This window comes from Leptopilina heterotoma, unplaced genomic scaffold (assembly GCF_015476425.1).
Source record: "Leptopilina heterotoma isolate Lh14 unplaced genomic scaffold, ASM1547642v1 Lhet_114, whole genome shotgun sequence".
Classification (NCBI taxonomy): domain Eukaryota; kingdom Metazoa; phylum Arthropoda; class Insecta; order Hymenoptera; family Figitidae; genus Leptopilina; species Leptopilina heterotoma.
The window spans coordinates 6202654-6229518 of record NW_025110833.1 but is presented as its reverse complement, the minus strand read 5'-3'; the positions used below and the strand labels follow the sequence as shown (position 1 = coordinate 6229518).

At 22.2% G+C, this 26865-nt stretch overlaps 4 protein-coding genes across 7 annotated transcripts in view; 2 read left to right on the top strand and 2 right to left on the bottom strand.

The window, feature by feature from the left end:
- LOC122507156 overlaps positions 1–12025 on the bottom strand; it is a 30516-nt gene extending 18491 nt beyond the window's left edge. The window contains exon 1 of one of the 2 annotated variants that reach the window (XM_043619722.1): positions 11381–12025. The gene's annotated coding sequence lies outside the window, so the exon portion shown is untranslated. Of the gene's footprint in view, positions 1–2375; positions 2707–11380 lie in introns of those variants that run through there. The other variant, XM_043619731.1, reaches the window with a different exon arrangement.
- Positions 12026–13161: 1136 nt separating this feature from the next.
- LOC122507209 (non-histone protein 10) lies at positions 13162–15834 on the top strand. Its single transcript, XM_043619821.1, has 4 exons — positions 13162–13371; positions 13515–13585; positions 15241–15586; positions 15667–15834. Exons 1-4 carry the CDS (start codon positions 13273–13275, stop codon positions 15775–15777), a joined length of 627 nt encoding a protein of 208 aa, XP_043475756.1. The 5' UTR covers positions 13162–13272; the 3' UTR covers positions 15778–15834.
- Positions 15835–15918: 84 nt separating this feature from the next.
- On the bottom strand, positions 15919–17719 carry LOC122507193 (hydroxyacylglutathione hydrolase, mitochondrial). Of its 3 annotated transcripts, none has more exons than XM_043619800.1 (5): positions 17586–17719; positions 17222–17328; positions 16693–17035; positions 16514–16617; positions 15919–16224 (listed from the first exon to the last, which is right to left on the bottom strand). In XM_043619800.1, the coding sequence occupies exons 2-5, from the start codon at positions 17267–17269 to the stop codon at positions 15952–15954; spliced, it is 768 nt and encodes a 255-aa protein (XP_043475735.1). In that variant the 5' UTR covers positions 17270–17328; positions 17586–17719; the 3' UTR covers positions 15919–15951. The 3 variants fall into 3 exon arrangements, with proteins under 3 accessions (XP_043475735.1, XP_043475726.1, XP_043475744.1); XM_043619791.1 differs by lacking the exon at positions 17586–17719 and adding an exon at positions 17422–17563; XM_043619809.1 differs by lacking the exon at positions 17586–17719 and adding an exon at positions 17407–17546.
- LOC122507173 (ATP-dependent DNA helicase Q1-like) lies at positions 17696–24944 on the top strand. Its single transcript, XM_043619758.1, has 3 exons — positions 17696–17834; positions 19909–20800; positions 23553–24944. The coding sequence occupies exons 1-3, from the start codon at positions 17786–17788 to the stop codon at positions 24418–24420; spliced, it is 1809 nt and encodes a 602-aa protein (XP_043475693.1). The 5' UTR covers positions 17696–17785; the 3' UTR covers positions 24421–24944.
- The last annotated feature ends 1921 nt before the right edge of the window (positions 24945–26865 follow it).

Below are 26865 nucleotides of genomic sequence, written 5' to 3'. Positions count from 1 at the left end.
AATAATATATAATTGAAATATAATTTTTCCATTTTAGCAGTTTTTTTTAAAAATATTATTATTAAATTATCATTAAATATATTATTAATAAGAAATATTAAGAAAACAACGGGAAAATTATGTGAAAAATTTTAGAAAAATGCTATCTTGTAATTTTTTTAACTGTTTGCAGTTTTATAATAAATTTTCAACAATTTCCACTCTATAGATTTCATTTTAAAATAAATATCAAACTTAAATTTTTAATTACCAAATAAATCACGATTATTTATTTAAAAACACATTAATAGTCTTATCATGTTTCGTAATATTAGTAGGCAACTATAAAAACGAAACACACTACAAATATTTAATTTTACACTACAAACATTGTAAAATAAATTTATTCGCATTAAATATAAAGAATTATGTCCCTGTATTTAATAATAATACCTAATATATAATATAAATAATCCCTTGAATACTAAAAGAGAAATAATGTTAAGATATAAACAAATTTAAAAAAAATAATTATCGAATCTGAAACTACTTGGACACCCTGTATATTGCAATTTCAATATTTATTCTTTTTTAATTAAATCTCATATCAAAGAAATTATTTTATTGCCAAATTCTTATCACAATGACTGTAATTTTTCAATTAAACTTTCATAGTATAAAATAGTTTTATTTTTTTAATATTTATTACTTATAATTTTCTTGCTAATTATGCAAAAAGAAGGTTCTTATTTTTTTGTATATAATTACCGTTTAAAAAAATATATATATATATATATTTTTTTTTACCGTTCCTTTTATTGTTATTATTATTCTTATTATTTCACTTTTATTTTTATGTTTATTACATATTATTATTTTCTTACTAATATTATTTTTATTATTTTTATTATTATTATTATTATTATTACTATTTTCAATTTTAATTATTCACAGGAATATCTTATTGCCTGTTTATTTATCAGAATTAAATAATTGTTTTTTAATTATTAATTATTATTTTGGTTATTTTTCAATTTTTCTTATTACTTTAGTCAGATTTTATTTCATCATTTTTCTATTCATGTTCTTATGCAACTGTTAAATAATAAATTACAACTTAAAATATAATTAAGCTATATTATAATTAACTAAAGTATTAAAAATGAAATAAATAAATAAATATATACCTAATTTATTTATTTATTTATTTATTATTTATTTAATGCCTAATGTTAAATAAAATAAATTATATTTTTTTGATTTTTGTTTTTTTGTAAAAAATAAATTATAATTATTAATAATCAGTTCAAGAAAATAAAAATTCTAGTGGAAGCCTAATATTTCAGTTTTGAAATTAGAAAGAATATTATTTTTATTTATTTTCAATTTTTTTTTTAGAGAAAAACAACAAAAAATATAATTAATTTTTCGAGGAATAATTACAATCTATTGTGTTTAACTAATTAATTATTAATAGTTCTAGAAAATACTCAAGTATATCTAATTTTAACTCAAGTTGATAGTATTTTATCTAGAATTATCAAAATAATATGTAATTTGTTAAATAAAAAAATAAAAAATATTTTAAAAAATTACCATATAAATAAAGAAAGTATAATAAAATAATGTCATATAATCGAAATTTAATTATGTTAATTATTTTTTTTTTATTAATAACACAGCGTAATTAATTAATTCATTTGAATTTATATTTTCTCTTTTAATTTTTAATTCTAGTACTTTTGTACAAAAGAAAGTTTTTTATTGCTTTACAAACCCGTTAATACTAAATAAATAAATAAATTTTTAAATTTAATTTATTTCTTATTTAGAGTGATAAGAATGTACTCCTAATTAAATAGTTAATTATTAACTAATTATTATTTGGCAAATTCACTTTTTATCTATGTAAAAATTTCAGTTATTAATATACTAATAATTAGTTATTTTTTACTAATTGCTGAAAAATAATAATATTAATAATGAAAGTAACAGTAATAATTACAATATAATAATAAAAAAAAATGATAAAAGTATAAATTCCAGGATATCTTTAATTCATATCAAAATATTACAATTTCCAATAAAAAAAAATAATAAATGAAAAATAAAAAAGAATTTTTTTTTAAATAAATATTTAACCATACAATAATCTGAATATTCGAAAAAAATATGTATAACAAAAATTAGAACTGAAAATAAATTTAACTAGATTTCATCCAAATACGAGCGTGATTCTATTAAATGAAAATAAAAAAAGCAGATAACACGTGTCTTATCAGTTAATACAAGTGGATTCTTAAACTTTAAAAAAAAATTATGAGATTAGAACGTTTATCATGCAAAAGTGCAATGACCGTTGGAAATTATTGGAAAAAAAAGTAAATAAAACTAACCCAATCGTGTACTTCCGTTATTATCCATAATCATGCGGTGTTCACGGAGATTTTTCTCTCTATAAATAATAATAAGAAATAACAAAATAGTCTCAATTGATTCAAATGTTCTTATAATCATTGATAACACTTTCACTTGTTCTCGATAATAATTAATCATTCGATTTTTAATCGTTTATTTTCTATATGTTTCAGTTTACTATATTCATTCAAACTGCGTCTTCTGTATGGTACTTGAAACTGTACAATAGTTTATTAACTGTTTTTGGTTTATTAACTTCTTTTAGTTTATTAACTTTTTTTAGTTCATTAACTATTTTTAGTTTATAAACAATTTTTATTATTGACACTATAGTTGATTAACTATTTTTAGTTTATTAACAATTTTTATTATTGACACTATAGTTGATTAACTATTTTTAGTTTATTAACAATTTTTATTATTGACACTATAGTTGATTAACTATTTTTAGTTTATTAACAATTTTTATTATTGACACTATATATATATTATTTATATATATTTATTAACTATTATGTTCTTGAAACTGAAACAGTTTATTAACTGTTTTATTATTGAAACTGTTCTGTTCAACTATTTTATTTTTCAAACTGTAGTTTAACTCCTCTTTTACTGAAACTGTATTGTTTAACTATTTGATTTTTGAAACTGTAATTTTAACTGTATGATTTTTGTTTTAACTCTTCTTTTGTTGAAACTGTATTGTTTATTAACTTATCTTATTATTGAAACTGTCATTTATTAACTCTTCTATTACTGAAACTGCATAGTTCATTTACTATTTTATAGCTGAAACTGCATAGTTCATTTACTATTTTATAACTGAAACTGTTATTTGTTAACTCTTCTATTATTCAAACTGTTGAGTTTATTAACTATTGTGCAAACTATTGTTCAAAATATTGTTCAAACTATTGTTCAAACTATTGTTCAAACTATTGTTCAAAATATTTTATTCTCTTCTATTATTCAAATTTTATTTACTATTTTCTTTACGATTAAAATTATTGTTCATTAACTAATTTATTATTAATCCTGTAGTTTTATTTTAGTTTTTAATAACAAAATTCATAGAGAATATTTCTTCTTTTTTTCTTTCGGAAAAGAAAATTTTTCAAAGTTAATAAAATCTTTTGGCGCCAATTTTCTATTTTCTTTATCACAAGTGGTAGCACTGTTGAGCGGTCACTTTAAAATTAGCAGACAACTTGATATTAGAATCACATCAATCAATAGGTTCTGCTGCTAGAATCTTGATTTTCTAGTGTTGAGGTCACGGGATGTTCCTCTTTTTCTTCTTGCTCTGCAACCACTATATACTTTACTTGAATTTCTTCTTTTCTTTCAACTCTTTCATGTGAATCATATTATTCTGATATCTTCATGAGCAAAAGTTTCCTCTTTTCCTTTTATCTCATCAATGAGTTTATGTTCCAAAATAATATTCGTGGCTTGTGAATTACAATTCAAAAAAGCATTCCAATTGATGATAGAAACGAAAAATTATTTCATGTTGAAAAATTTCTCTCTTTGTGATTTTATTTTAATTTTTTACTAATGGTAAACATTATTATAATTTAGTAATAATTATCAATAAATAATAATTATTAATACCAAAATATGGTGAATATTCTTCTTTGCCTCGTGGACAAAAGTTCAAAAAAATTTTGCAATCCACTGTTGATGATGATGATAGAAACAACAAATTATTTCCTTATTCGGTAGTTGAAAATTTCTTTCTTTGTAATTTCACTTCGATGATAAAAATTATTACAATTTACATAAATACTAAATTCACTGAAAATGATTCTAACCACAAAAATCACTATTTACAAAGCATAACTTATTTTTTATTTATGCTTCTCTTTAGTTCTTTTAGCCTTTTTATACTTTTTTTTTACTTTGATTTTTAACTGTTTGTTCTTTAATTGGTGGTTTTTTAATTGTTTGTTTTTGTTTTTAGTAAAGTGCAACTGTCGAATTCTGAATAAGTGTCATTAATTTGTTGCACTTTGAATGTTTTCTCTGACAATAGATATAAAAGAAGTGTACGATAGGCTGGCCGCGTTAATACTGATAGACGAGCAGAACTCTCGCGACTGAATATGACCAGATATAAATGTTTTAGCAGAGCACTCGACACTGATGACTTCATATATATATTATATATGTAGGTACTTTCGAGAGTTAAATATTTTTTTTCTTCTTTTTATTTTTAAATAATGAATGAAATAAAATTTTTTTTAAAAATGCATGTATGCGGACAATATGCGACAGAATAGTTTTGAATATAATCAAATTTTATAGTTTTGTTGTGTATATGCACTTCTCTTATTTGCGACTCCAAACACTCTCGAGCTGTTATTAAGACGTTAAATTTTTATTGTTCTCACTATATAAATATTATTCACTTGAAGCAACACTCAATATAATGTTCAAAATATTATAAAATATACAAAATGTACGAGATTATTTTTCAATTACAGGTTTCGCACTTGATAATTAATTAATTTATTTATCTATTATTAATAAACGAGACCAAGCCCATTTAATATTAAAAAAAAGTAGCAAAAAGTAGCTTTAAGACTGAAAAAAGTAGTAAAAAAAAGTAGCTATCGAAAAATTTTACAACTAAAAAAACTCGTCTCAGACGATTCACAAAAATCACAAAAATTTGATTCTGACTTTTTCCTAATTTTCATCAAAAATATTTATCTACTTTTTTCCTTATCCTGCTAATAACTTCAATTCTAAATTCTTGCAAAATTCAATTATTTTCGAAATTTTAATATAAAATTACTCAAAAATACAATTATATATTTCAAAAGTAATTTTTACATATGTACCTAAATAAATAATATTCTTTAAATCATAAAATTAATTATAATAATTTCAATTAAATTTGCCATTTCCAAATAATTAGAAAAATAATCTTCTTAAATTATTTTACCTATTTTGAAAAAATTTTAATTACAATTTTTCAAAGGACTAATTTTTTCATAATTTCTCAATTAAATTACATTCAAAACTTGAATAATAATTTTTTTTAAATAACTATTTGAATATTTATTTATTCACAGGAATTAAAAAAATTTTTAATGAAATTTAACTATTTCTAAAAATTACAACTGTAATACTTTCTTAATTCAATCATTTCTTTATTAACATTTTTAAATAAAATTCTTCTAAACTAATCATTTCTTGAAAAAATAATAAATTAATAAATTTTAAAAATGAAATTTCAAATATTATTACAATTTTACAACAATTAAAATTTTTCAAATATTTCAATTTAAAAACCCTCTTAAAATTTAATAATTTCTAAAAATTTGTAATTTTCAGAAAGAATTTTATAATAATTGTATGAAAATTGTAAATAATTAAACTATTTAAAGGAATTCTTTTAAAATTGTATTAAAAGTAGTTGAAATCCTGCGATAATTTTTATTATCTATGAAAATAATTGAATTGAATTTTATTAAAAATGTTTAAAATAGTTGAATTCCTGATAAGTATTTTATTAAAATTGTTTTTCAAAATAATTGAATTCTAATGAAGAATTTTATTAAAATTTGTTTAAATAATTGAATTTTGGTAAAAATTGTATTATTCGTGAAAATAATTTAATTTCAGCAAAGAATTTAATTAGTTATGAAAATAATTGGATTTTTGCAGAGAATTTTCTTAAAACATGAAAATAATTGAATTTTATAAATTGTATGAAAATTGTAAATATAATTGAATTCTTTCAAAGAATTTTATTAATATTTTGGAAAAAATTGAATTATTTAGTGATTTAGTGATAGTATTTAAAATGATATTAAAAATAATTGAATGTTTCTTGTTGAATTTTATCCAAATTTTGTTTAGGTGAAAAATTTAATTCTTTTGAGAATAATTTTATCATTTCAAAGAATTTTACTAAAATTTTTTAGAATAATTAGTTTTATCTTTTTAATTAGAATTAATTACTATTAATACAGTTTTCTACGACTTTTATATAATTTTAATTTAAATATAGTATTAAAATTAAATAAAGTCACAGAAAATTGTGGAGTATCACTTTAATATCAAAATGGATTAAAATAATACCGCAACGCTGTAATTCATATCAAGGATTAAAATAATCCATTGAAGGATTATTTTTTCAAAATAGATACAAATGATTCGTTTTTGCATGATTTAGAAACAAATTTTTGCCTTAGTAAAATTTTATTTAAAAAAATAAATTATATTTTTTTTTATCTTTTTTAGTAGATAAATTTAAGCATCAACGCTTTTTACTACCTCATAATTTACAGTGATATTAAACTTGATATTAAAACTAATGTTAGTACATTAAATAAAATTAATTTAAAAATAAAATAAGTCTATCAAGTTAGCGTCGATTTTCAGCGTTAAAAAAACTATTTTTCGAGGAAAAAAGTACATTAACGAAGTTCACAAAATTTCTATAAACAATTTTAAGAAAAAACTATTTTCCCATTTACAATTTTTGTCTAAAACTTTTTTAGTTTTTAGACTAAACAAAATATTTCTTTATCAATAATTCTAGAAATAAAAATTTATAACAAAAATTAATTATTAAATTATGTATACATTCAAAAAATATGGTTCTGGAGAAAGTGGGGCAATGACCTTTTTATTGTCAGTTTTTAGAGATTGAATAAAATATTTTAAATCATTCTAATAATTCTTCATGAATCATTTTAGTAACCAAAAGAACGAGAATAATTGATGAAAAGAAAATATTATAAGAAGATATATACTGTATTTTTTTAAAAGTACAAAGCACCCCGTCATCCTTATGTCTTGTCTTTTTCTCTTATATTTTAACGTGAATAAAAGGAAACAAAATAATAATAATTATTATTGTTAATTTTTAGTCAAATTAATAAAATTAAATTAAGTAATTAATATTAAAATTAAATAACTTAATTTGACTAACGTTTCGCGTCTTTCTTATATACAAATTATTTATATCCATTGTTATCAGAGACATTCAAATTTATTTAAATTTTTTTTGGTAATAATAATTGACTCTGTTTTTGTATTTTTATACTCAAAAAATGTTAACGATAAACACAAACAAAATAATTTATTTTAACTCTAATAAATGTATTAACGCGAAAATATAAAATGTATAGAAAAAAAGTTATAAAAAAAATAAAAATTTTTTATTAGTACGGTATAAAAGAATAAAATTCTTACACGCAGACAATAAAATTGTATAACGATATAGACTGAAACTTAATTTAAAAAAAATCGTGAAATATAGAAGAAAATATTCCATAGAGAGAAAAAAATTATTTTTTAAATTAGAGTATTTTTCTCCCAATGATAAAAATTAATAAAACTTTTAAAGAGAACAATTAAATATTTAAAATTAATATAAAAATATAAAAAAATAAAAAATCAATATAATTAAAAGTTAAAAAATTAATATAATAAATTAAAAGTTAAAAATTTAATATATTAAAAAATATAATTATTTATTACTTTACAAAAAGTCTAAAGCAGATTTTATTGCAGTGGTATTTTTAAAAAAGAAAAATTGCAACTTCGCAAAAAAATAAAGATTTACTTGCAAAGAAATGAAAAAAAAGTCTCTGAATAGCATTCTGACGCAAGCTCAACTTTTAACTATATCAAGAACTAAGTAGCCTTTTATTCCTTTCTATTAGATAAGGTAAATACGCCAATAGCCATCAGTGCATTTAAAATAATTCTATAAAATACACATAAAGTGAATTCAAACTTAAAAGAGTTAAATTAAAGTTAAATTTAAAAAAAAAGTAAACAAAATTTATTAAAATCATTTTAATTTATTATATTAATTTTAGTATAATAATACTACTACACTGCATAAAAAAGACTAATTCATAAAATTCATTAAATGCTTTGCAATTATAAAAAAAGTCCATTAATTGTCAATTAACAAATAAATATTTGAATTGCAAAAGAAATTCTATTTGAATTGCAAATTTTTATTTGAATTACAAATAAATTTTATTTGAGTCATCAAATTATAATGGTATTTGTGTCAATCAAGTCCTATTTGCTCCAAATGCAAAAATTATTTATTAGAACAATATTTTGTATTTGAATTAATACTTTAAAAAAAATTGATTCAAATAAATATTTCTTTGACAATAGTCATGCGATCGATCGTTTAAAATAATTTCAATGCAAAATTTCTATCAATAAAATTTAATTTCATTTAATTTTTCTATTAATTCAGTGGTAAAAAAAATAAAAAATTGTGTTATTCAATTCAATTATAGATTTATAAAAAAAAGGAATTATAACTATTATTCTCAATTAATTTTTTATCGCTAAATTTTTTAATTTCACACACATTTCACTATTGCGATAGTAATAAAGAAATTAAAAATTATTTTTTTACTACCCTAATACATTGAAAGTGTTTCAACAATAAAGTTTCCGACATTTATTTGCCATAAATTATCATTTTTATATACCATATTCATATTTTACGATTTCAACTCTTTTTAGATATTTAATATTATTGAATCAAATGGGACAGAAATAAATGTATATTTTAACGAAACAAGGAAATAACGATCGCGCGAATATCACAAAAAAAACCGTGCATGGTAATCATAATATTTCATAAATTTATAATTTAATCTTTTAAAACACAATAGCTTATTGTTCGTCGAACTTTATTGCAAAAGAGAAGTCATTTCAAATGTATACAGGAAATATAAGAGAGAATTTGCATTAAATAAATTCAGTTTTTTTTCTCTCGTATATATAAACAAAAAATATTAGTTTTTTAATTTATAAATAAAGTTTTCATTTATATTTAAAAATTTTGAGAACATTAAAAGTATTTATAAAAAATGTTAGAAAAATATTAAGAATTATTTGAAAAATAGTAGAAAATATTGTAAAATATTTAAAAAAAATACTCGATTTTCAATTTTTAAAGAAAAAAAGTTTTTATTTCAAATTAAAAACAAAGTATTGAAAAATATTTGAAAAATATTGTGAATTATTTTTTAAAAAAAGTGGGAAATATTTCGAAAATTTTAAGAAATATTAGAAAACTAGTAAACTTTTGGAAAAATATTAGTAGAAAATTTTTGTAAATATATTTAAAATGCTTGAAAAATTAGTTTTTTAATTTTTAAAGAACAATAAAAATTTTAATTTTAAATTAAAAAATATTTGAAAATATATTGAGAATTATTTAAAAAATGATGGAAAATATTTTGAAAAATAATTAAAAAATAGTAGGAAAATACTTTTTTAATTTTTAAAAACAATAAAAATTTTAATTCAAAATAAAAAACAAATTATTTAACAAATATTTGAAACTATATTGAAAATTATTTAACAAATGGTGAAAAATATTTTGGAAAATAATTGAAAAATAGTAGGAAAATACATTTTTTAATTTTTAAAAACAATAAAAATTTTAATTTAAAATAAAAAACAAATTATTTTAAAAACATTTGAAAAATATTGAGAGAATAATTAAAAAAAATAGTGGAAAATATTTGGAAAATTTTAAGAATTATTAGAAAAATGGAAAACTTTTGGAAAAATTTATTTAAATACTTGAAAAATACCTACTGTTGTCAATTTTTAAAGGAAAAAAAAATTTTATTTTAAAATTAAAAACAAATATTTTAAAAAATCTTTGAAAAGTATTGTGAATTATTTCAAAAACAGTGGGAAATATTTCGAAAATTTTAAGAAATATTGGAAAACTAGTAAACTTTTAGAAAAAAATTAGTAGGAAATTTTTGTAAATATATTTAAAATGATTGAAAAATAGTTTTTTTAATTTTTAGAAAACAATAAAAGTTTTTATTTTAAATTAAAAAATATTTGAAACTATGTTGAGAATTATTTAAAAAATAGTGAAAAATATTTTGGAAAATAATTGAAAAATAGCAGGTAGGAAAATACTTTTTTAATTTTTAAAAACAATAAAAATTGTAATTTAAAATAAAAAACTAATTATTTAAATATATTTTAAAAATATTGGGAATTGTTTAAAAAAATAGTGGGAAATATTTGGAAAATTTTAAGAAATATTAGAAAAATATAGGGAAACTTTTGGTAAAATTTATTTAAATATTTAAAAAATACCTATTGTTTTCAATTTTTAAAGAAAAAAAATTTTATTTTTAAATTAAAAACAAATTATTCAAAAAATCTTTGAAAAGTATTGAGAATTATTTAAAAAATACTGGGAAATATTTTGAAAAATAGGAAATATTTGGAAAATATAAAATATTTGAAAATTAATAGGAATTGTTTAGCAAATATTAAGAACTAGTTTTAAAAAATATTTTTAAATATTTCAAAGATATTAAATATTTAGAAAATATTAAGAAATATTCCAATGTTTGAAAATTGAAACACAATTTAAAATTTTATTTTAAATTTAAATACTTTAAACAATTATTAAATTATTTTATTAAAATTACATTGAATTGAATTATACCACAGGATTATAAAATCCTCTGTTAAGATTTTATTTTACTGGAAAAAAAAACTTTAAATTACCCTCTGCAAAGTCAATAATAAATCTATTTCTGAACCTCAAGTTCCCAAGTCACATTATCATTATATTATTAAAAAAAAGTTTTTAAAAAGCACGCACGAAAGTATATAGCACGTAAGAAAATATATGTATATAAAAAAGTCCATTATATATTTAAACCCTGAAAGAAATTTCAAATTAAGTAATTATAAAAACAGAAATTAAAATTTCTCTTTCTTTTCTATTATGAAGTGACAAATTAAAATTTTCTGTCACTTATATGCATAAAATAAAAATAAAAATCAGCTGATGATTCCCGACAATATTGCAGTGCTTTATGTTCTATCGATCGTGTGTTTTTTAGTATATAAAGCACAAGAATAATTTTCACTACCGGTTTTCCCTTGTGTCATTAAATAACTTAACGCATTTTAACAAAATTAATAATTAACAAACACTCACCGCAAGGTCGCAGCTATTGAACAGGTGCTAAAAAACAGCCACGCACTGCATGTTAAATTAACGTGAAGAATAATTATACAAAATCACTTTTCTCTCAGAAATATATATGGGGAAATTTTTTTTCAATATTCACGAGCTTATAGGAAGAGCACAAAAGAAGAAACAATGAAATTAAAAATATTTTTTGGAATGAAAAGAAGGAAATGAAAATTTTGTCGTCACACGCAAAAAAAATCACGCACACACTCCAAATGACGCTCTTTTATTACTAGCCTTCGCCTGGGAGTGCGAACTTTAATTAGAATCGCGACAACACTCGTGAGGTCAATTAAGACTTAAGGATAGGGTCAATCTAAAAGTGAATTTTTCCGAAAAAATTTCACTTTTTTGCTGCCGCAGGAGAAAAAAAAAGTGAGACGAGAGATAATGATGATGATGACGATAGTGAATAAGAGGGGGATTTGTTTTTTTTTTTATTTTTGTATTCTATTTTCTGCACGTGAATTTATTTCGTTGATGTCTCAGGTGCTGCCACAGTGAATGGTTATAACAATAAAGAGATTCTAGATTTTCGAAGATGGACGACGAGGACTATGCGCAAAGAATCAAGCTGCTCTCATATATGTGTTTTGGTCTCGTGAAAGCCAAAAAATGAGGGGTGAGTTTACGTTGACTTTCCCTAAATACGCATGCGTATTTCCGCATCCCTCCCGTTGCGTCGTCTGCTCCATGCGGCTTTTTTTTATATATAACACACACAGTTTAAAAAAAAGAAAAAAACACACACACAGTTTGTTCTTATTTCCCTTTTCTAAATTGTCCGATATTTATTTTCCCCTTTTTTTTAAACAAAATTATTTATATTTAGATTTTAAAAAAATCGAAAATAATAAAAAAATCTTTTTAAATACGAAAAATAAAATTTTTGAAAATTTCCTTTTTTTATGAAAAATTAGTCATGTATTTTTTTTTTATTGTAAAATAAAAAGAAATAAGAAATAAACATACTTCAGAATCATATATATAGTTAGTGTATTAAAAATATAGTGCAACATATACCTTTATAGATTTTTGGCACACTTCCAAACTACCCTCACTAATGCTTGTGGATTTCAGTTTTTTTGACGTAATTTTTTATTGAAAAACAAGTATTCTATTCGAAATTCGCCAATAAATTCAAATTTATTTATTTGACATTTATTTGAATATTTTTTATTCGATCTTTACTTGAATATTTATTTATTTAATTGAATTATAAAATATTAAATAAAAGTGTCGCCATAAGTGCGACAAAAAATTATAGGTTATGTTTGAGAAAGTTTTTGCTTGATTTATAATTCAATTTTAATTATTTGGAGTCAAAAGGAATTCTTATTAATTATTTACTATGTAAAGTGATTGGAAAATTTTTTTATGACTTTAGATAATTAAAAATGAATCTTAAATCAAGCAAAAACTTTTTCAAACATAACCTATAATTCTTTGACGCCTAAAGTCCCTTTCACCGGAAATCATTCCAAATAATCAAAATAATAATTGACAAGCATAAAAAAGTAGTAAAAAATAAGAGATAATAAATATAAAAAAGTAGAAACAAAAATAATAATAAAAATAAAGCAAAGACAATTTAAAATAAAAATGTAAATTAATCAACTATTTTTTTTAATTAGAAATAATTAAAATATTTGAATAATTTAAATATTAGAACTATTTGTTAATAAAGTAGGTAATGACGGGAAATAAAGAACAGAACATAAATGCCATCTGTCAGCGAATGGAAAAACTTGATAAACAAAATGCTTCTCAGCGTTCTATGGCGTGCATTGTTGAATTTTCATCGAGAAAAAATGGATAGAAATAATGTATTTATTTAATTAAAAATTAATAGTGCAATGTCGGACGAGTCAGAGTACGAAGCAGAACCATCAGAATTTGATATTTATAAAACAAAGTACCAACTCCTACTCGACAGATGCGAGACTTTACAGCAGGTGCGATTGAAAATTATTATTTTTTTCCCAATAAACACACATACTTGAAAAGTCAAGGAGAATAAGAAAAAAAAAACAATAACTATATTTTCTTTTTTTATCAATAATTTGCATGATTTTTCAATTAAACGTTTGTATTCTAGGATAATGAAAGGCTGGTTTATCGTATTCAGCGAGTAAGAAAACTTCTCAAGAGGACAAGAAAAGAGAAAAAGTATGACATTTTAGGTTATGTTTTGTCTTGTATACTAACATTTCTGTTTATCCATATAAACAAATGCTTTCTGCATTTTTCTTTCCATTTCATTCAATTTTGCTATAATTTCCACAAAAAATGTAAAATTGTATTTCTGTGGGAAATTTTTTTGAACGAGGTTTGTAAATTTAATTTAAACTTTTAAATAATGTGGGTAATATTTCGAGTTATTTCAAAATACTTCCGAGATGTTTCGATTTCACTATTTTTTCAACTTTACGACCAATTTGCAATTTACGAACCTTCCTTGTTAACTGGCTTCGCACTCATCTACTCAAATCAAATATTTATTATTTTTTTTTACGATTCCCTACTATTTGGATACTTTTTTTTAGATTTATGATACTAAATGCTACTTTTTTTGTGACAATTTGCATTACTTTAAATTCGCTAATAGATGAAATAAAAAAATTATTCTAAAAAATTTTAATAAACTTCTTTGAAACGATTAAATTATTTTCGAAAATTATCCGAAATTCAATTATTTTCAATATTTACCGCATCTTAATAAAATTTCTCAAAAGAATTCAATTTTTTACTTATATTAACAAAATTTAGATAAAATTCATCAGAAACATTCAATTATTTTTAATATCATTTTAAATACTATCACTAAATCACTAAAGAATTCAATTTTTTCGAAAATATTAATAAAATTCTTTGAAAGAATTATTCAATTGTTTACAATTTCCTTACAATTTATAAAATTCAATAATTTTCATGATTTAAAAAAATTTTTTGCAAAAAAATAATTATTTTCATAACTAATTAAATTCTTTGCAAAAAACCAATTATTTTCATAACTAATTAAATTCTTTGCTGGCATTAAATTATTTTCACAAATAATAAAATTTTTACCGAAATTCAATTATTAAAACAAATTTTAATAAAATTCTTCTTTAGAATTCAATTATTTTCAAAAATTTTAGGTAATAAAATTTTTTATAAAAATTGAATTGTTTTCAATATAATTAAAAACAAATTTTTTAAATGAATTCAATTATTTTCATAAATAATATACAATTTTCAAAGAAATTCAATAATTTAAAACATAATTTTCATAACATTTAAAAAAAAATTATTTCTTTAAAAAGATTTTTTTTTAATTCTTCTCAAGATTGCAATTATTTTTTAAAATTCCAATAATAATCGTTGCAAGAATTCAATTATTTTTATAAATATCAAAACTCGTCGCAGGAAAAAAATAATTTATATTTTTTTTAAATATTTAAATAGTTTTTTTATTTAAATAGTTATTTAATAAAAATTATTATTCAAGTTTTGAATGTAATTTAATTTGAAAATTATGAAAAAACTAGTCTCTTGAAAAATTGTAATTAAAATTTTTTCAAAATAGGTAAAATAATTTAAAAAGATTATTTTCTAATTATTTTTTGTGATTTTTGTGAATCTAAGACGAGTTTTTTTTAGTCGTCAATTTTTTCGATAGCTACTTTTTTTTAATATTAATTATCAAGTGCGAAGCCTGTGTTAATTTAACAGAACTATAATAAAAAAAATCTAATAAGAAAGAAAAATTTACCGAAATGATAATTAGAAATTTTTTATGAAATGATAATTAGAAATCTAATTAGAAATTTTTTTCTCGAAAGATTTTTAATAAATCGACTGGACCAGCATGGTGACAGATGGAGGGAAGCGCCGATGGGTGTTCTCGAGGAGAACAGCATTCTTCAAACTGCGCCAAAACAAGAAAAGGCTTCTAAATCTAGTGTTAACCACACCAAGGAGGAGAAACCGAAAAAAGGGACAAAAAGAAAAGGAACTAAAGCTGATCCAAACGCACCAAAGAGGCCTGCGAATCCTTTCTTTCAATTTTGTCAAGAGCAAAGGCCTAGAGTTATGGAGAGATTAGCCGGAGAGCCAGAACCCAGTAAACAAGAACTGACCCGACAATTGGCTACGACGTGGAAGTCTCTCAGTTCCGATGATAAAAAGGTAAGGAAACAAAAAATTAACAACTTATTAAAATTGTTCCATAAAATCCCAATAATTATCAAATCTTATTTACTTTTTAGGTTTACTACGATATGTACGAACGATCAAAGGAGAAATACGTGGCTGAAATGCAGATTTATAATAAAAAATCCGAAGACACGCCTACCGAAATGTCTCTAAATGTAACTTAATGTACAAATAATTTGTAAATACGTAATTCAAAATAATTAAATTGTCTTTGTATATAAGTGTATGCTTTACACCACTTATTTAATTCATAACCCTTTTTTTAAAGTAAAAACAGAATTTAAAAAATATGAAAACTAAAACTATATAGTAAAAAAAATAATTGTATTTTTTATCAACTAACATTTAAAGTTGTCCTTCTCTTTGCGAATGGCAGCCATTGTTTCGATAGGATCATTTGTTTTGGCATGTTCCATGACACTCGTTTCCAGAACTCTCATAAATGGATTTGTCAATTTCTCCTCAGCAATGGAACTTGGAACCGATGGAATTTGATTTTTACGCAAATCAGCAACTTTTTCAATTTTTTTCTTAATTTCTTCATTATTCGGCTCAACGTGTTGGGCGAACATCAAATTTGCAGCTGTATATTCATGACCGCAATAGACTTTCTACAGAGAGAGAGAGGAAAAATTATTATTCACTTTTCCATTTTTTTAAATACAGGCTTCGCACTCGATAATTAATTTTAAAAAAAGTAGTTATCGAAAAATTAAATTTGACGTCTAAAAAAATTCATTTTAGTCGATTATAAAAAAATTGATTCAGAGCTCGAACCAGTGAAAGTATGTAAAAAAATTTAACTTTTAGTGCCACAAATTGTAAAAAAAAATAGTAAATGTTTTCGTAGATGAGTGCAAAGTCTCTAAGTACGAAAAAAATAAGAAACATTCGATTTACCGTTTCCGAGGGCAATTTTCCTAAAGTTTCGATAAGTGCCTCATACATTTGATCGGCAGTTCCCTCGAAAAATCTCCCGCATCCGCCTGCGAATAACGTGTCACCTAAAAAAAGTAATTTGTCAAATTTTTATAAAAATTACAAAATGATTTGAGTTTGACAATAAAAATTATTCTTACCAGTAAAAACAGCTGGTGAATCTCCATTACCAGTGACATAATAACAAATATGACCACTCGTGTGACAAGGAGTAAAAAGGCACTTGACATTTAAATTTCCAATATCAATTTTATCACCGTTTTTCACTTTATCCGTCAGTGCGCCAATTCTCTCGTCTCCACCGTAAACTTTAAGATTGTTCACCATTTTGAATAATTTCTCATTACCGCCAGCATGATCCCAATGATGATGGGTTGTCAAGACTTTTGTTAAATTAACACTGTGCTCTTTAACTGCCGAGACAACCGTGTCAGGATCAACGGGATCAACAATTGCCGCTTCCTTCGATACCTCATCAATTATCTACAAATCAATTCGCACATTTCATTACTCGAATTCTTTCCAGAAAAATAGAAAAAATAACGGTCAAAACAGTTTAGAAAACCTAGTTTCCAGAAAAATAAAAATTGAAAACTTGTTAAAAAATAGAATTGTAAAAACTTTTTAGAAAAATAAAAATATTTCTAGAATTTATTCTTTTTTACTTACGAGGTACATGTAATTATCCTGTAAAGCTGGGAGAATTAAAACCTTCATGTCACTCTGTTGAATTAATTGTGGCAAAAATCTACGACTGTTTGCTGTCAAACTTCTCGCTGAAAACAAAAAGATTTTCTTCTTTTTATAATTTTAAACAATAAGGAATTGTTTTTTCAATATTGATTTTTTAATACATTATCAATATCTACCCTTGTAGTATGTGGATATAATTGTATTTTCAAGCCAAGTAGGACATTTATTGAAGGCTGCTTTTAACATAGTACGAAAACACTTTATAAATTATATCGGAAGTAGATGATTTTGGGAAGAAATTAATTTTGTGCGTTAATATTGAACTTTGGATGTTACTTGCCTGACGGTAAAGTGTTGATTGTGTATATAAAGTCAGCTGATCTTGTAGCAGACAGCGCGTTTCAATTTTTTCCGGAAAATGTTTTGAGGTTATGTTTCCCTAAACACGATCAAACGCGTTTGACGCGGTTCGTCTCGAGGACCAGATCGAGGATCGACAAAAAGTATTCATAAATTAACAATCAAAAATCAAATTCCGAAATGTCAGCCGGTACATCGAAAACGTCACTAAATTGTGATGATTATCAAGGTAAGTAAATTATATTTGTTTACGCGTTGTCGATACTCATGGCGAAGCCGGCAATTATACTAAAAGCTACTTTTTTCCTTTCTTTTTAAAATTTACACTATACTTTAAATTTGTTAACAGTTGACATAAAAAAATTTTAATAAAGTTATTGGAAAAAATTCACAAAATTGTAATGAAAATCTTTAAAACGATTCATAATTATTTTCACAAATTTTTCGTAATTCAATGATTTTTAATATCTACTATTTTAATAACAAATTTCCCAAAAGAATTGAATGATTTAAAAAACTGTTTATAAAATTCTTCGTAAACATTCAATTATTTTCATAAATAAAAAAATTTCCACAGGAATTTAATTATTTAAAACAGAATTTTCCTAATATTTTTCCAAAAAATTCAATTATTTAAATAGATTTTTATAGAATTCTTCGCAAGAATTCACTTATTTTTAAAAATAATCAAATTCTTCTCAAGAATTCAATTATTTAAAAAATTTTAATAAAATTTGTTGCAAGAATTCAATTATTATTATAAATATTAAAACTCATCGCAGGATTTCAATTATATTTAATACAATTCTAATAAAATTCTTCGAAAGAATTCAATTATTTAAAAAAATTTTAATGAAATTCATTAGAATAATTGAATTGTCTTCAATATAATTTTAATAAAATTTTTTGAAAGAATTCAATTATTTTCATAAATAATATACAATTTTCATAAAAAATTTTTTGAAAAGAATCATTTCTTTGAAAATATTTTATATTCTTCTCAAGATTGCAATTATTTAAAAAACTTTATTAAAGTTCGGTTACAAAAATTCAATTATGTTCAAAAATTTTTAAAAATTGTTGTCAAAATTTCAATTATTTTTAGAAATAATGAAATTCCTCTTCTAAATTCAATTTTTTCAAAAATTTTAATAAAATTCTTTGCAAAACTTTCAATTATTCTCAAAAATTGTAATAAAATTCTTTGCAAATATTCAAATATTTTCAAAAAATTTCTTCAATTAAATGATTTTCAATATCTATTTTAATGAAATTTTCCAAAAGAACTCAATATTATTAAAAAAAATTTAATACAGGCAAACATTTAATTATTTTCAGAAGCAATAAAAATTTCTTAGGAATTCAATTATTCTTTAATATTTTAATAATAATCGTTGCAAGAAAATTCAAATATAAAAATATTAAAACTTATCGCAGGATTTCCATTATTTTTATTAAAATTTTAAATGAATTCCGCAAAAAATGCAACTATTCTTAAAAATTTCAATAAAATTCTTTGAAAGAATTCAATTATTTAAAAAAATTTTAATGAAATTCTTTAGGATAATTGAATTGTTTTCAATATAATTTTAATAAAATTTTTTTAAAGAATTCAAATGTTTTCATAAATAATATACAATTTTCAAAGAAATTCAATTATTTGAAACACAATTTTCATAAAATTTTTTAAAAAATATCTCATTTCATTTAAAAGATTTTTTTAGAATTCTTCTCAAAAATGCAATTATTTTAAAAACTTTTTTTAAAGTTCGGTATTTATTTTTGTATTTAAATAATTGAATTCTCGTAGAACTTTCTAATAAGAATTGATTTAGAATTGAATAAAATAAAATGATTAAAGTTTTGAATAATTTTAGGTATTTATAAATTTGAAGAAAAAAATGATGGAATTTTGAAAGAATTGATTCTTAAATTTTTAGTAATAGTTAAATTTTAAAAATTCGTTACATTGAAATTATTTAAAATATTTTAATTCCTGTAGACAAAATAAATAGATATTTAAATATTTATTTCAAAGAATGTAATTAAGAAATTAAAAAAATTGAGTCGTCAAGTCGTCAAGATAGATACTTTTTTCTGTCTTTAAGTTACTTTTTACTACTTTATTAAAATTAATTATCGAGTACAAAGCCTGAAATTTTCTAAAGAATTTTAAGTCTTTTTGATTAAAAAATAGTTTTTTTTTATTTTCTACGTTTTTCTAAGCATAAAATCCGTCTTTTTGATGTGTAAAAAAATTTCTTTTGTTTTCTACGTCTCCTACTAAAAAATTCTCTTTTTAGTCACCGAAGAGGACGAAATTCGCGCCATCGACTTTGAATTGGATCAAATTGATGCCGAAATTCAGAAGCTAGAAGACAGGAAGCAAGTGCTCACCTCCAGGAAGGAAAAATTGAAAGACGATGCTCTTGTAAAGAAAAGTTTATCTCTATCGGAAAAAAATTGGAATACGGAAAAATTCGAATGGTCGTGGGGTGTTAGAAAATGTTTGAATATCACATTCAAAATTAACGAATTCAGACCATTGCAATTGCAGACAATAAATGCGACAATGTCAGGAGAGGATGTGATTTTGGTGATGCCTACCGGAGGAGGAAAAAGTCTTTGCTACCAATTGCCAGCTGTAGTTGGAAAGGGATTCACCGTAGTCGTATCTCCCTTGATTGCCCTGATGGAGGACCAGCTTCGCGGTTTACATAAAAACAACATTAACGCCATGATGTTGAGTGCAAAATCCGGAAAGGAGAACACAAAACAAATTATGACAGCTCTAGTTGACAGTAATTCGAGTCTAAAGTTAGTTTATGTAACCCCGGAATACCTAGCAAAGTCAAATAGATTTAAGAGTAAATTACAAAAAGCTTACGAAATGGGTCGACTCGATAGATTTGCAATCGACGAGGTGCACTGCTGCAGTCATTGGGGACACGATTTTCGCAAAGACTATAATCGACTAGGAATACTAAAATCAATGTTCCCCGGTGTTCCCCTCCTTGGACTCACTGCAACAGCACCATCAAAAATAATTGTCGATGTCCAAAAGATGCTCGACATTAAAGGCTGTCTAGTACTTCGTTCTCACTTCAATCGTCCGAATCTTTACTACGAGGTCCGGAGAAAACCTAATGAAAAAGATGTTTGTCTCTCAATGATTGAGAATTTAATGAAAAACAGGTAATATTATTTTATTTATTCTTGAAATCTAATTTTACATTAATATTTCAAAATTAATTCAATTTTAAAAGAGTTGCGTTTACAATTATTTTTATAAGTAGAAGAATTTCAAAAGATTTTAATTTGGAATTTTGTAAAATTTCAATTTTGAATGAATTTCATTACAAATCTTAAAGAACGTAGATTTCTAAAAAATATTAATAATTCAAATTCTTCTGAAATTATGTACATTTTTTTAATATATATTTAACTAGTTATTAAAAATTATGAATTTATAGAAGAATTTTAATTCAAAACACTAAAAGAAATTGAATTTTGAAGCAATTACAAATTATTGCAAAAATTCAACTATTTTCAAAAGTAGTAAAAATATTCCTCTCTAAAATTAAATTGTTTTCAAAAATTTTAATACACTGAAAAAAAATTTTATTCGATTCAAATAACCGATTAATTGACTATTATCAATTAAATCAAATAATATTTATTTTTGGAGTCAATTAAATGGTATTTGCTTCAAATACTGAAATTATTGGTTCAAATACCATTTAATTGACACCAATAAATATTATTTGATTAGAGTAAAAATTTAATTGATAATAGTCAATTAATCGGTTATTTATATCAATTAAATTTTTTTTCAGTGCAATTCTTGGCAAAATTTCAATATTTTTCAAAAACTTTCCTGAATTCAAAGATTTTTAATATCTACTATTTTTATTAATTTTTTCAAAAGAATTCAATTATTTAAAATAAATTTTTATACAATTCCACGTAAATATTTAATTATTTCATAAATAATAAAAATTTCACAGGAATTCAATTATTTACAAATTATTTTCATAAATTATTATTCAATTATTTTCATAAATAATATTTTTTACAAGGATTCAATTGTTTTCATAAATAATAAAATTCTTTTTAGGAATTCAATTATTTTCATAATAAAACAAATTCAATTTTTTCAAAATAATTTTAATAAAATCGTCACAAGTATTCAATTATTTTTAAAAGTAATAAAATTCTTTGCAAAAATTCAATTGTGTTCAAAAATTTACAAAAATTCTCGTGAAATTTCAATTATCTTCATAAATAATCAAATTCTCCAAAATTCAATTATTTTCAAAAATTTTAATAAAATTCTTTTCAAAATTTCAATTATTTTCAAAAATTTTCCTCCATTCAATAATTTTTAATAGAAATCTACTATTCTAATAAAAATTTCCAAAAGAATTCAATTATTTATTTAAAAAAGAATTTAATAAAATTCTAAATAAACCTTTAATTATTTTCAAAAAATAATAAAAACTTCATAAGAATTTTAATATTTACAAATTTTTTTTTATAAATTTCTTCGCAATCATTGAATTATTTTCATAAATAATACAATTTTTGCGGGGATTCAATTATTTACGTATATAATAAAATTCTTTTTAGGAATTCAATTATTTATTCAATAATTGAATGTTTCTAAAAATTTTAATTTTACGAAGAATTTCCTTTTTAAGAAATTTATAATTAAAATTTTAATTGAAATTTATTATATTAAAGAAATTTATAACAAGTTTTGAAAATAATTGAAAACTTTTTTTAAAAAATTTAATTAACATTTTTTAAAATAACTGAATTCATGGGAAGAATTTTATTAAATTTTGTTTAAATAATTGAAATTTTGCCAAGAATTTTATATTAAAACTTTTGACAATAATTTAATTCTTGAGAAAAATTTCTCTATCTACATTTATAAAGATAATTTAATTCTTGACCAGAATTTTTAAAAATGCTTGAAAATAATTTAATTTCAGCAAAGTATTTTATTACTTGAAAAATTGAATTCTTGTAATGAATTTTGATATTTATTAAAATAATTGAATTTTGAAAAAGAATTTTATTAAAATTCCTTAAAATAATTGATTTTATGGGAAGAATTTTGTTATTTTACAAGCTAATTGAATTCTTTTGCAGAATTACTTAAAAATTTTGAAAATAATTGATTTTCTGCCATTAATTAAAAGTTATTTGTGGAAATATTTGAATTATTGCAACGAATTTTATTATTTTATTGAATAATTGAATGTTTCTTAAAATTCAATTCTTCCGTCAAGTTTTAATAAAAATTTTAAGAATAATTGCATTTTTCGAGGAATTTATTTAAAATTGTATTAAAATTTGAATTCAAATTTGAAATTCTGCGATGAAAATAATTGAATTCCTAAATGAAATTTTTATTACTTATGAAAATAATTGAATGTTTTCGTGGAATTGTATCAAACATTGTTTTCAATAATTAAATCCTTTGATCAATTTTATGAAAATAGTAAATAATGAAAATTATGGAATTGCAAAAAACTTTTGAAAATAATTGAAATTTTTTAAAGAATTTTATTTAAATTTTTAAAAATAATTGAATTTTTGTTGATAAATTTTGGTTTTTTGTAAAGCCAATTGAATTCTTGACAAGATATTCGTTAAAATTTGTAAAAATTGAATTTTTTTCTAAAAATTTTATTATTTTTGAAAATAATTGAATTTTGCAAAGAATTTTATTAAAATTCCTAAAAAATAATTGAATTTCTGTAAAGAATTTTCTTATTTATCAAGATAATCAGAATTTTCTTTTGAATTCTAAACATTTAATTTTTTCCAGTACTTTTAATAAATAAAAACCTGGAAAAGTCAGAGAATTTGAAATGAACAAAAGCGTGGCAACCCTGACTATCTATTTATTATTATTACAATTCGCTTCTCATTTCAGATTCGAGGGCAAAAGCGGAATTATTTACACTACCACAATAAAGGATGCCGAAGATTTGACAACCGATTTAAGAGCACGTGGATTGAAAGTCGGTTGTTATCACGCGATGTTAGAACCTGATTTCCGCACAAAAGTCTACACAAAATGGTTTTCCGGCGACTATCAAGCGGTGGTTGCAACAATTGCATTTGGCCTCGGAATCGACAAACCGGACGTTCGATTTGTAATTCATCACAGTCTATCAAAGTCAATGGAAAGTTTCTATCAGGAGAGTGGTCGTGCCGGACGAGATGGGAAAAAATCCTACTGCATCGTTTTCTACAGATTGCAAGACATATTTAAATTAAGTGGAATGGTTTTCACGGACTCAGTAACAGTAGGTTTGCCGAATTTGTACAAAATGCTCGCCTACTGCCTCGACCAAAGTTCATGTCGACGAAGTTTGATCGCCAGCCATTTCGGGGAAAAATGGACGGACAAGGATTGCGACCTCATGTGCGATCACTGCAAGAAACCAAGGGAAAAGAAGAAAATTGACGTGGGACCCTACTGTTCTTATTTGTACCAAATAATGATGAACGCCGTGCAGCGTGAAACGAGACTCACTCCTTTGAAATTAATCGACTCTTGGTACAATAAGGGAGCCGCTGCCCTAAGGGTAGCAAGTGTACCGACGCCGAAATTCCCCCGAGAAATTGGCGAAGCGATCGTGGGACATTTGCTAATGCTCGGTTATCTGCAGGAAGACTTTCAGTTTACTTCGTACGCGACAATCACGTACTTAAAACGTGGTCCTAAGGCAGCTTTGGTTTTCGCAAAGAATCACGAGATTCCTTTCGAATGCGAAAATTATGACAAAAAAAGTTAATTTCAGTATTCGGTTATTTAGCGAAAAATTCAGTAATCTTGACGAGAAAGAATTTATAGACAAAGATTTTCGTTGTTCATTTTATTTTTAATTATTTAACTAATTTTAGTTCTATTTTCAAACTAAAAGTCTAGAGAAAAATCATGAAAACAGATAATTTCATCTATTAACCTAGACTATTATTATTTATTAATTATTATTAATCTTGACAGATTTTCACTTTTTAATAACAGGAGATATCCTTCATTTTTTATGAATCGTGTAAAAAAGTCATTTCACTGTACTATTCTATATTTTTTATATAGAAATTCTAAAACTATTTTTGTAACGTTTTGATAAATAATTATCACTGCAGATAATGCATTTCTAATCTAATTTATTTCAAAAAACCAAAGATTACAATTTCGATTTGGATGAATTTTTCGTTTTTGTCAAGGTATTTCTGCAGGGCTCGAAACTAGGTCCGTTAATCCCTTAAAAGTCTGTAACTTTGCTTGAAGTCCGTAAAAGTACGTTTTTTTGAAAAAAAAGATCCGTAAAGTCCGTAATTCGATTCAAAAGGGATGAAAAATTCGTAAATTGTACGAAAAAATTTGGAGAATTTTAGAGAAAATTACAAATGATTGCAGAAATGCATTTATTTTCAAAAGTAATAAAATTCTTTGCAAAAAATTCAATTATTTTCAAAAATTTACAAAAATTCTCCTGAAATTTCAATTAACTTTATAAATAATAAAATTCTTCTGCGAAATTCAATTATTTTCAAAAAATTTTAATAAAATTTTGTGGCAAAATTTAAATTATTTTCAAAACTTTTCCTCAATTTAATGATTTTTAATATCTACTATTCTATTAAAATTTTCCAAAAAAATTTAATTATTTATTTAAAAAAGAATTTAATAAAATTCTAAACAAACTTTTAATTACTTTCAAAAAATTATAAAAATTTCATTATTTACAATTTTTTTTTATAAATTTCTTCGCAATCATTGAAATAAATAATAACATTTTTGCGGGGATTCAATTATTTTCGTAAGTAATAAAATTCTTTTTAAGAATTCAATTATTTTTATAAATAATAAAATTCTTTTTTGGAATTCAATTATTTTCATAAAATAATAAAACTCATTGCAGACTTTCAATTATTTTTAATAATTCAAATAAAATTATTCGCAGAAATTTAATCATTATTAGAAATTTTCTTAAAATTCATCAAAGAAATTATAATAATTATAATAATAATAAAAATTACACAGGAATTCAATTATTTACAAAGTTTTTTTTATAAATTTCTTCGCAATAATTCAATTATTAAAAATAAAAATTAAATTTTTCTACAGAGATTCACAATTATTTTTAATACAATTTTAATCGAATTCGTCGAAAAATGTAATTAATCTTAAAAATTTTATTGAAATTCGTCAAAAGAATTCATTTATTTAAAAATTTGTAGATAAAATTCTTTATAAGAGTTCATTTTTCAAAAATTATTAAAAAATAATGGATTTATAGAAAATGTTTAGTTAAAAACAAGAAAAAAAATTCAATTTTGGAAAAGTTACAAAATATGCAGGAATTCAATTATTTTCAAGAGTATAATAATATTCTTCGCAAAAATGAAATATTTTTCAAAAGTAATAAAATTCTTCTTAGGGATTCAATTATTTTCATAAATAATAAAACACATCGCGGAATTTCAATTATTTTTAATACAATTTTAATCGAATTTCTCAAAAAGTGTAATTATTCTTAAAAATTTAATTAAAATTCGTTGATAAAATTCAATTATTTGAAAATTTGTTGATAACGATTCTTTATGAGAATGGAATTTTAAGAAACATTCAATAATTCAATAAATTATTTATTTGAATTTTATTTGTATTTAAATAATTGAATTCTAGTTGAATTTTCTAAGAAAAATTGATTCAAAAATTAATTTCAGTTCAAATCTTAGATAATAATTGAATTTTAAAAGCAATATAGCGTGAATCTTTAAAAATAATTGAATTTTAAAATTATTTTTTTTGAAAAAGTTTAATTGAATTTTTAAAATATTATTTTAAGTTTTTATTTTCTAATATTTATTTAATTGGAAAATTTACTAATAATTGGAATTTCATAAAATTGAATATTGTAAACAAATGGATTTGAAAATTGTCAAAGAACTTTTTCGAAAATTATTAAAAATAATCGATTTAAAGAAGAATTTCAGTTAAAAATTCTTGTAAAATAATAATTGAATTGTAAATGATTTTATCACTCGGTCATGTTTAATTATTAGAAAACAGGAAGAAATCGATCGCTCCGAGTCGAAGACTCGGAGTTATCGATATCTTCCTGTTTTATAGAATTATGAAAAATTTAATTTATAGTTTTAAGTAAAATATTTTTTTATTTGACTTGGACTGATTAATTTTTTTTTTTGGTTCGGAAATGGTCCCTAAT